Here is a 12256-nt window from a genome sequence, read left to right as displayed (position 1 = left end):
CGCATCCAACTTAACTCTAGATAACCGAGGAAAGTGACCACCAACAATCCCGCGGTGTGATATCACGATGCCGAAGAATTTAATTCCGGCAAAGTGCTAGTATGAAAAAAAAAAAGAAAATTGCATAATTTCAAGGCGAAGGGACATACATATTCCGTTTGCATTGTGAAGTATATTGATAAATAATAAATGTCTCTGCGCCCAATTTATTCACATCTTCATCAAATCAAAATTCACAATGTCAATATTTTTATTCATGAGACGTATATACACTATACAAACAAAACACACGCGTGTACGCACAGACAGTGCTGCTTACACTTTATACCACTTTAAATATTACAAGTCAAACTGTAAAAACTAATCTATAGGCAGTTTTATTAAGAGTAGCTATAATAAATGGCTTTCAGAATACACCGACTCCAGCATCCGTTAGGGAACAGGAATGATGTTTCAACGCTCATGAATAAACGATTTGTGTCACGCCAGTTTCTGTTTCAGGTCACGCTACCTTGTGTTACAAATAATGTCTTGTATATTTAACCCTATTAAGTTACAGGAACACGAACCAATTTTTTATGAAAAACGTTTGGTTCAGTCTTTAGCGTTCCTTGATTTTGTAAAGAATTTCCCACCAAAGGACTTAATCTGCAATATTTATGTAATAAAGTGTCATTGTTATTCATATGTAATGGAATATAATATTCGTAAATTTTCAATTATGTTACGTTTATTGTTGTTTATTCGTAAATGCTCTTGACAATTAAATGTTTACAGATATGGTTAACATAGTCGAAGAATGATTACATAATTTTTTTAATAGAAAAATTATTACAATAACAGGTGGACCAATGATACGATGGACTGATTAAGTAGAATTATATCTGTGAACGTAATATACGTACCATATACAGCAATCCAAATTCATAATTCAGCAATAATATTAAAATAACTCTATTCATAAATCGGGATACCACACTCTACGGGATGTAGATGTTTTATCCCATCAAAAACATAAATGTAAAAATGAGAGCCAAGTTAAATATTATGATATATACCTTGGTTGTTGTCTTCAACGACAAAAGAAGTGAGATCTAAATTTGTGCCAAGTTAAATAGTCCTTTCTGAAATTTATTTATAACTACATAAAATATCATTTCTTCTTATAACTTGGGGTAATATATTGTTGCCTAAGGTCTGACTTGGCTAGTTCTCATATACGAATTATATTATAGCCTTCGTAAGTTCTAAGCCTGTTACAAATGAATTATAAACACAAATTAAGCACACAAATATTCAATGGTACTTGTCTGGATATGAACTCGCAGTATCTGGTTAAGATTCATGTTTTCTAGTGACTTGACCATCGCAGTTTTTAATGTACGTTAATACTAACTAAGCAATACTGAGCTGTCCTCCATTCTTCTTAGATGTTCTGAGTTATAATTTGTTATACTAAACACAAGCTACAATTTGTGTTAACTAATTATATAAGAACTAGCCAAGTCAGACCTTAGGCAACAATATACTACCCCAAGTTATAAGAAGAAATGATATTTTATGTAGTTATAAATAAATTTCAGAAAGGACTATTTAACTTGACACAAATTTAGATCTCACTTCTTTTGTCGTTGAAGACAACAACCAAGGTATATATCATAATATTTAACTTGGCTCTCATTTTTACATTTATGTTTTTGATGGGATATGTACATTACTTAATATCTATAAATTAAAAAATGTTCGCAAATTAAATTATGTTTAAATTGAATTGTTATTTTACGTGCGCTATTGCTGTTGTCGACGTCCCCAATGCACTTTCTCTATTTTTCCATTGGACCCATTCACCAGTCCTTTGCTGACATCAGCATACTTGCTCGATACTGTTCTTCCAAGCAATAAGGATCCCCGTTTGTAGCGCTAGAGTACAAACTTAAATCATTCCTGTTACGATATACATACTCTACTACAGTCTCACGAAACCTATTTTATTGTTGTATACTAGTATACTCAAACAAAAAATATGCAGTCGAATAGACTAGGCAGCTTCCATCGGAAGGCATTGAAATAATTCTTATGAGCGCGGTTGCCACTCGTTCAGACACGTTCGCGTTAAGGTTTAATCACAACGCTCCTATCCCGCTGCTCAGGCGTCGCGTCGCGCGCCATGTACCGAAATGCCTATTATTATTATTTTTTAAGTATAATGATTTTGCACCCTTAAAATCCTTAAAACCTTAAAATCTACATTAAGACCGGCTGTTATAAGTTTTGATTGCTGGTTCTTACATCATTTTTTTTATTACAGTTATTACAGGAACTAAGTATATAAGTGTTCCTATAGACCCAATAAAATGAAAAATTATAATAAAATGATAAAAAATTACCAGTTTCAGATTTTTTCCTTTATATTGGCCTAATTATCTACCTGCATGCCAAATTTCAACTTTCTAGGTCACCTGGAAGTAGGTTATAGTTTTGATCTATAGGTCAGTCAGTGATAAAAATGACGATTTTTAGACGTAAATATCTAAATAACCATTTGAGATGCGCTTATGAAATTTGGAACACATATGTATCTCGTGAGTTTCAATATATGAGCCAAATTTGACACATTTATGTCAAATAGTTTTTGAGTTATGAGGAGGTCAAAAGTGGCCCCAAATGGTTCGTGTAATATTACACACGGTGCTGCTCGCCAGTTCTGTTACTAGAACTTGGCTGACACGCTACCGCGTGTCTAGATATTAAATATAGTGTTGAGTATTGCAATTCAGTTTGTCGAGATAAATAGAAATCAAAAAATTGTTTCATGACTTAGGAAATTATCTTATTATGACTATGATCAGACTGGTTAGACTTTTCTGGCTAAACGTATACATCAACGCCATTCATTATTGTAGCTGCAGAAAACGTTGCCGCCGATAAAATGCCTGGCCTGCCTTGCCTGGTATAAGGACTCGCCAATATACTGTTTTAAGCATTGTATTAAATAACTCTGCGCATACCCTATTAGATGAGGCCAAGAGAATAATAAATACTGTTTAACCAAGCAAACCTTTTTCAAAATTTCTTGGAGATATGCTGAAAGCAGCAACATTGTGACTTTGCATTCGGTGAAAATTATTTTAAATTTAAACGCTAGTCTATTTCAACATCGTTGCATTGATTTGTTTCAAAATTAACATAAACGCTACTATACAGTACAGTACTATGAAACAAAATTTTCAAAATATCAAGTATAGTCAGCGTTTACTTATAACAAAAGTCATGTCGAAATAAACTTTTATATGAAAAATCTTTAACTTAATAAAAAACACAAATATAATTCATACTTTAATCAACGTTAAATTTCTATAATAAATGAAACTTAAGATGAACTCCGTTAAAATATCACATTTGACAAATATAAAAAAGAAATACAGGAGAGAAATATAACTTATCACCGCCCGGTTAGAAAATAAACACCACGGACCTGAGGGAACTGGCGAAAGAAACTCGGCGGCGTGTTTATTTTCAATTATATCAAATATCTGATCATTGAAGCAGTCTTTTCGTCTGAAATTTTCATCTGTGCCAGCTGCATTAACTACTTGCATATGTTCCATGTGTTCCTCTGATGAAAGTACGTCCAGCCATTCCTCTGTAAAATTAAGGAAAATGTCACTACGTTGGAATTATGTCATTCTGAATATACCACTGATCTGATCATAATATAAACATGTCCCAGACAAGGACATAAGTAAATTACGTGATTTATGGAGCAAGTATGGACTAATTTATAAACAACATAGGTACGGCTTATCAACAGCGTTCGTCTCCCCTAAAGTCTTTCGGAAGTATTTCCTTTGGAATATGCTTATGGATTTCTTCGATATTTTTGTGAACATATATTCTATCCGCCATCTTAGAACTTAAAACTTGTTTCAAAATCGATACAAAAGTGCTAATGACCTTTGATGTGCTTATAATATAATATAATTATTATTCAATTAATAAATGAAGTCTACTGTAACCTAATAAATGGTTCATGATCTTTGTCGATATTCAATACAATAATTTAAGAAAAGAGCTGATTTATACTTATGAAATTTTGGAGTGACCTACGTGAATTTGTAGGCGCACATGTGGCAAATTGCTATTTAACACATGCAGGATGTTAACCTTTTTTTACTGCTAAGCAAGAAATAAATTACAAATACTATTTAAACACATATATATTCCCTTGAGTCTTAATAAATATTTACAGATTTCAATAGTGTTGTACTAGCAACCAGCAGTCACTATGTGACCGCTGAGAACTGCTCCGAAAACTTATCACAATATAGGTATTAACTACCACTGGGCACCATATGAAACCTCGGTTGATTACTTGATATGGATAAAAAGAGCATCCGTTTAGATCAAGATATTTCGAATGCTACTAAATTTAATAATAAAATCCATTTATATCTATAATATAAACTAGCTGTGCAACAACAAAAAAGTTGGACGGACGAAAAACTACGGGACGGCCAAGACCGAAACGGTTGGTGTTCTATGGGCTATGAGGCTTTTTTCCAGCAGTGAACGGCAAAAGTAAATTTTTAAATGATAAATAAACAATAAAATATTCTTTTTATTACATCTTACGCAGTTAATTAAGATATTACTTAAAGTTTATGACTCCAACGATACACTAGGAATTAAATGCCAAGTGGGTTTTTTTCATATATTCAATCCAAAATTTAAATGTATTTATTAAAGTAGACTCATAAAACACTTTTAAGCACTGTAGTGCTATATGTAAAGCTATCCCCGGATTGGAAAGTAGATCCTACCGGGAAGAACCGGCAAGAAACTGAGCAGTTCCTCTCTTCAACATTTTAGTGTATACTCAATGAAATTGGTTTTGGTCCCAGATGGTTTCACGATAGTGAATAACAAAAATATTTTCTTTCTATTAATTATTATATTTTCATTAAAATATTAGTGCTAAGGATATATTGTATTTGAATCAAAGTTATTTGTCATTCTCAGCGGATCCCTGAATTACCGCAGAGGTTAATTTAACGAACTCGAAAAAGATTGCGTTTTTATGATAATTTTAATAAGTTGACTGTCACATCTGCGTCTGTTAAGAGTTTTTAGTTTATTTGAGCAGTTGAGACGAGTGGTAACTTAAAACTGATAATGGACACCATACCCAAAGACAGGATCCTAGAAATTGAGCAAGATGCTTTGACGGTAATCCGCAAACAGTACAATCTGGATAAACCCGGACAAATGAAGGAGGCCATCAGTATCCTACATGGCTGGGTACAACAACAGAAACATTTCAAAAAGAAGGATTTTAGTAAGTATTACATTTAAATAGAACCATAATTAATTAAATAATTATTTTAGTTTGAGCATGATTGATAAAAAAAAAAATAAAAAAAATATTTTTTAACGAAACGATTTTTCTAAGCTGGTTTGTATAACTTGATTTTAAACTAAATAAAATTTTAAAATATCTGAACAACTAAGAAGAAAATTTGCAATTAATTTCTTTATAGAACGGAAATTAACAGCAAGAAAAGATTTTGCCAAATTCATCATACGGGGTAAAACTATTCCTGATGGTCGAATTATGGAAACCAGTTTTGGGGTATTAGGAGTTAACGACAGTTTTTTAAGCCATTCTGAGATTCATCACCTCAGAGTGTGAAATTATTATAGTAACATGATAATAAAAATTATAAATTAAAATAGTATATTGTGCCAAAAACTACACTCTTACATTTATTGTTGAAGTTTTTGTGTGTGTGTGTGTGTGTGTTTTGGGGTCACCTTCATAGCTCGTATTGAAAATAATATTAGTTAATATAGGTATTATTTAAATAACTTTATGCTATCTTGTTTTGGTTCTGGATAAAAAAAAAAAAGATACTTGTGAAGCTAATTACAGTCAGAATAAGATTTTATTTCAATATCATTTCGTGTTTATAAAATGATTTATTTTATAAACGTCGTACTTGTATTACATATACATACATACAATAATACATAATATTGTATAAAAAAAGCGGCCAAGTGCGAGTCGGACTTACCCATGAAAGGTTCCGTAGCAGCAAGTAACAACGTTTATAATTATGAAATTCAATTTTTTATTTTTATGTTTGAGTTGATTGCATGAAAGGTCAATTGCGGTTTACGATTTATGACGTATTAAAAAAAACTACTTACTAAATTTCGTTCAAACCAATTTCTGGTGGAAGTTTGTATGGTAATGTTACATCATACAGTTTTTTTAGTTTTATCATTCTCTTATTTTCGAGGTTACACATATTTTACTATTTTGGAAGTGTCTTTCGCGCAAACTATTCAGTTAAGAAAAAAAATGGTATTAGAAACCTCTCTACCATTTTTAAAGATCTACCCATACCCTATATATATACGTATGGGTTTGATGAAAAAAAAATGTTTTGAGTTTCAGTTCTAAGCATGGAGAACCCCCAAAATTTATTGTTTTTTTTTCTGTGTGAAAATCTTAATGCGGTTCACAGAATACATCTACTTACCAAGTTTCAACAGTATAGTTATTATAGTTTCGGAAAAATGTGTCTGTGACATACAGACGTACAGACAGACATGAAGAACCTATAAGTTTTCCGTTTTTTGCCATTAGGTTACGGAACCCTAAAAATTATTCCAGTTTAAATTTATTCAAAATTTGCGTGTACATACTAACCGCCGCCAAAGACTGCCTCGTTGCTCTAGTCGCTAGTTTATAAGGCCACAGATTTCGTTTGTGTTTGTTGTGTTATATATTGCGTTTGTTGTGTTTTCTGTTGGAAAAATCTTAATAGCAACCCCGAGTATAGTAATTGGACGTCTATGCACTCCCGTTGTCTAGATACATAAAGCCGTTTGTCCTGCGCCTGAACGTTTTCCTCTCGTATCGAATTTCCCATCCCATCGAAATGTTAAAATAGAATATGTTTACCAGTCATTGTGCCCTACGGGTCTTGCGCAGTTGACTAATACACCTTGGCAATAATCAGTCAAGACAACACCAGCTTTTATTTTGTAAAAATATTCGACTTTTAATGATTATGATAAATATTGTATTGTAAGGCGAAGTCGTTAACTAGTTGAATATTTACTAAATAAGAATTATGAGACCCTGGTACGAGTAGGTCGAACGAACGATACGAACTCTTATCGTCTTTGACCGACGTCTATGTTAAATGACAAAAAGTATTGTATAAAAAAGACTACTTCATTAAATTTAAGTATAGGTTATCTGTTTTGTGCATTAAAACTATATAAATTGAATGTAATAAATTATTCTCTCTAATTAATGCAATTCAAGGTTTTCCAGGTTATTTTTTTTTTAATACATTATAAATGATTCATTTTTTGTTTTATTTAATTTAATTCCGAAGCGAGTTATTCTCGTCATCATAATGTTTTTCTCTTATTTTTAGTTACCTAATTATATGTTAAACCTAATGGTTTTTTTTTTTTAATATTAACTTCTATTGCCAGCCTGTCTGGACAAACACCTTCCACTCATCACATATTCTTCCGTCAAACAGCGAAATTTATCATTTTTGTCTTCAGTTTGAAGGGTGAGTGAGCAGTGTGTCTTCAAGACACATAACATTATTTGCCCTTCCAAGGTTGGTGACGCATTGGTATTGTTATTATTTTTTGCAGTGTCAATGTCACCGAGCGGTGGTGACCGCTTATCATCAGTTGCCGATTTGCTAGTCAGCTTACCTATTTGAATAAAAAAAAAAACATTTTATGATTACGTTATTTAGAACGATGTCTGTGTGTATGCGCTCATGAGTATCTATTCATATTGCGGCGTTCTATTGACTTGCTTAGTCGTCGAAACTTTATTAATCACGATCAACTGTACAGTAAAATTATAGACTTAACGCGATCTAGACATTTTTGTCAGATAACATTCAAGCATCATTTAACATTTATTTAGTGTTGACGACGTTAATGTGTTGTTTATTAAGAATTTATCAAGTGAATGGAAAAATAATATTCAAATCCGACCTTTATTTCCAAAGCAAATTCAAACAAAAATCTCTTCAGATTCATTATTTTGGTTTGGATTTCTGTTACAAAAATTTGAATTATAAAATTTTTGAAGACATGTTTTTTATGACAAATAAATATGAATAATTGTTATGCTATTTAGAATTTTTTCAAAAGATTCTCTATTTATGAGAGACCAATCTCATGTACGGTATTTTTGTTTAAGTACCTGATAAATATTTAGCTCAGAGTATCTTTAAGAAAAGTTGTGAAAACCGTTAATTCGGCATAAACGTATACCAGTCACTAAGAACTTCAAAATTATTTCTTCCACAGATCCACATTATTACGAAATTTGTATTATAACATGTAAAGGATCTATAGAACGAGCAAAATCCCAGATCGATAAAATTTGCACGATGAGGACGTTGTTACCGGAGTTCTTTGGAGATTATAATGTTAAAGTCGACTTCGAATCCTTAAACGAAGTTGTGTAAGTATAAACATATAAACGACTAATTTTCAACCGTGGCTTTTTTGTATGCTATTAGTGGTAAACGAGCAGGAGGCTCACCTGATGGAAAGTGACTACCACCGCCCATGGACATGGACGCTCTTTTCTTGAAGGTTGCCAAGTCGTATGGGTTCGGATAAACTGCCGGGGAAAGGTGATTCCACAGAGTGGTTTTGCAAGGCAAAAAATGTCTCACAAAGATCAAGCCCGGTCAAGCAGACCGGGCTTGATCGTTTGTCGATAATTCGAGCTGCTCTGCGTTGGATACGGTCAATTGGAAGTCAATTTGGCTTTACCTTCCAATTGACCGCGGAACTGAACGAGGCTTGAAACATCAACGCCAAGTATTCCGATATTAGCTGTGGCGGCAATGGGAATTTTCTCAAAATATTTACCCCAAAAGCACCAATAGCGCAATGGTTAACGGTCGCCTAGCAATGTAAAAAGTCACAGGTTTGAACTATGGTCGTCCACAATCATAGCTTTCACCTTAATTGAAGGCATGAATAAGAATATTAGCTATTCCCGAAGCTTGGGCCACAGCTACTAGTTTTTTTTTTTTTTAAATATAAAATATAAATAGTGCTAATTTCAATATCTCGACGTCAGTTTTTGACAAAATCAATATATTTCTAGCAATTGAGATTAATATTAATGTTTTTTTTTACTTTCAGCTACCTATTCCCGCTTCCGAAATTAACAGATGATTACTATAGGGTCATTATAAGTAAGGTTTTTGACATCAGCACAATTAAAAAGTCAACATTCATGGACTACTATAGGAAGAATATTATTGTAAGTTATTTTTTACTACTTTTATCACCTAAATGATTATTAAGGTCAATAAATTAACTCGATATATCTAGTTTTTGATAGATGACGCTGTGTTTCGGATCAGAATTTACATACGGATAAAGGTTTTCAGAAACAGAATTTGTACTTCAAGACACGAACGTGTGTGACCATGAGAACATTATATATCGTGACGGGCGATCACTTTATATTTTATTCATAGACATTGGGCGCTATAAGAAAGGATATAAATCAACATTAAATAATAATTAAAAGACAAGAATAAAATTTTTATTTAATTTTCCGTGTAAATTAAAAAGAAAAGAGTCGGAAAGAAATAAAACAGACGGAAAGTTTTTTGAAGTGATAATTTCTTATGGGAGTGTAAGCCGTTTCGTTACGTAACGCTTTACGGCACCAGTCGTCTGGCTGCCCTTTCTCTTACTTATAGCAGCAGTAGGCAGGTTCTTCCTCTCTCACTCTAACCAGCAGTGCTAGCCGTCATTCGGACAGCTTAAGTTATCACTTCAGTTCCGAGACGCAAACGTTTTTTTTTTTTACTTGACCATTTCTGTCAGTCCACTCTAGTGTAAAATAACTTTCTTCGAAAAACCCTGTTGAAGACATTGTTCAACAACTAAATTAATTCGATTATTATTCACAGCTAGCTGACTACCTCAAAGTACACGACTATTTGGCCGGATGTATTGTGATATTAGATTATTCTGAAATAAATCTTATGGATCTTGTGTCAAAACTTAATCCCGTTGAAGTGAAACAAGTGCTGTCAATTTTAATTGTAAGTATATTGATTGTATACATTTTATTCGAATTAGACGATAAAGATAGTCTACCGTACCAAATTATATAGATTACATTTTACAAAAATAAAGCAAGCCCGTTCCCAAGTCCAGTCTCTGGTGCAAGTTTTATTTTATAAATTATAAAGGAATATCCTACATGTATATTGTATATATATTGGTTTTATCAGTAGATTTTTCAGTTCAATAGTCATTTATCAATATAAGATAACATTATTGATATAATTAATTTTGTTCTAAATTTTCAGCAAGGTTACGGAATGAGAATCAAAGCTATTTATATTATAAGTACATCAAAGGTCGTCAACAGTCTCGTGGCGATTCTTAAACAAGTCCTCAGTGCTAAGGTCGCGGAAAGAATAAATGTTCTCAAGGATGTCGAAGAAATCCATAAATATATTCCGAATAAAATATTGCCTAAAGATTATGGTGGGGAAGAACGCTGCTCAAAAGATTTACGAAGTATGTATGTGATTAAAGTATCATCGAAACAATACAAAAACAAAACTAAAAAAGACCAAAAGCTTTAGAATCTGAAGCTAGATATTAAGGGTACAATGGCTGAATACATCGGTATTCAGGCATCGTCCTTTTAATTTCTCCACCAGAATTTGAAAGCTGTTCTAAATAACCGGTGCTAGAACTTAAAACTAAATATAGACTAAATACTTTGGTATCAATATTACCAACTAAAACTCCTGCGTTAGTCGTCTTCAGTACGTATTGCAAATACCGGAGGATCGTTTCAATATACCTAATGCTTCATATTTATATTTACTTAATAGTTTATTCTTATGCTGAAAGAGTAACATCACTTCAGAGATTATTAACAATTATCTTCAAAAATTTGTAACGACTGATTTCTAACTATAGGCACAGGGGACATGGTTCTTGGGGTCTTAGTTCCTTAGGTTGGTGACGCATTGACGATATAAAGGATGGTTAATATTTCTTGCAGTTAAAATGTCTCTGGACGGTGATGACCCACCCCATCGAAATATTTACGATAGGATACCTCTCAGAATCGTAGAAAATTCTATCTTACCGCGTAACACGCAGTTAACATAGTGTATTTTATGTTTTGTACTATTTATTTATTAGCTTAATATAAACTATTTATTGTTTATTACCTCATGTTTAAACTTATTATTTTTTATTTTTTATTTTCCAGATGAATGGTTGGACGCTCTATCATCAGAGGAACACTTGAAGTATATGCGAGAAATGAATGCCGCGGGTACAGACGAAACTTTCAGACGAAAAGACAGTTTCAATGAGCAGTACGCCGGAATGCCTGGTACTTTTAGAGTGCTAAGTGTTGATTAGTTGAGTTCTCATAAGCTTGGCTTAAAGGGGACCCTAGAATATTGGAGTTATCAAGTTATAGTAAGATAAAAATAATCTTAAGTAATTATAAATAAATAAAAATTAATTTTGGAGTTTGGTTCAGCAATTGCTTATTTAAAAAAAAAAACCAACCCAAATTGGAGCAGCGTGCTGGATGGAATACGATCCAAACCTTGCAATGCAATAAGCTTAATGCCCTCATCGGTTGCTGATCTAATCAAAACTTTTATGTTTGGTGCAAGTTATGTGTGCAAAAGAAGCCAGCCAGTAACTGATGCTGCTAGGTCCTCCAAACACTTTATCGTTAAGTCGAAGCCGGAGTACATTGGTAGAATTGGCAGTCGACTGTTGCGCCTACCTTCAGGAACGCATGCGTTCTTGTCTCTCGCTAAATCTGTCTTCGGGAAATTCCTTCAGCTTTCTTTTCCACCTCTGCACAGGAACGGTTAGTCATTGGCCCACATTACGAAGGAGAAAGCTGGAAAGCACGATGCCGAAGAATTTAATTCCGGCAAAGTATGAAAAACAAAAAAAAAAAATTGCATAATTTCAAGGCGAAGGGACATATATATTCCGTTTGCATTGTGAAGTATATCGATAAATAATGTCTCTGCGCCCAATTTATTCACATCTTCATCAAATCAAAATTCACAATGTCAATATTTTTATTCATGAGACGTATATACACTACACAAACAAAACAAACGAGTGTACGCACAGATAGTGCTGCTTACATTTCTTAAAATATTACATGTCAAATATT

The 12256-nt window shown here is 32.9% G+C and overlaps 1 protein-coding gene across 1 annotated transcript; it reads left to right on the top strand.

Annotated features, from left to right (window-relative positions):
* Positions 1-5172: 5172 nt before the first annotated feature.
* Positions 5173-11472, top strand: LOC125072026. Its single transcript, XM_047682496.1, has 6 exons — positions 5173-5335; positions 8356-8512; positions 9208-9328; positions 9990-10124; positions 10395-10608; positions 11318-11472. Exons 1-6 carry the CDS (start codon positions 5173-5175, stop codon positions 11470-11472), a joined length of 945 nt encoding a protein of 314 aa, XP_047538452.1.
* Positions 11473-12256: the final 784 nt, after the last annotated feature.

The sequence above is a fragment of the Vanessa atalanta genome, chromosome 20, assembly GCF_905147765.1.
Source record: "Vanessa atalanta chromosome 20, ilVanAtal1.2, whole genome shotgun sequence".
NCBI classification, from domain to species: domain Eukaryota; kingdom Metazoa; phylum Arthropoda; class Insecta; order Lepidoptera; family Nymphalidae; genus Vanessa; species Vanessa atalanta.
The sequence above is the reverse complement of the archived record's forward strand: the minus strand, read 5'-3'. Positions and strand labels throughout refer to the sequence as shown.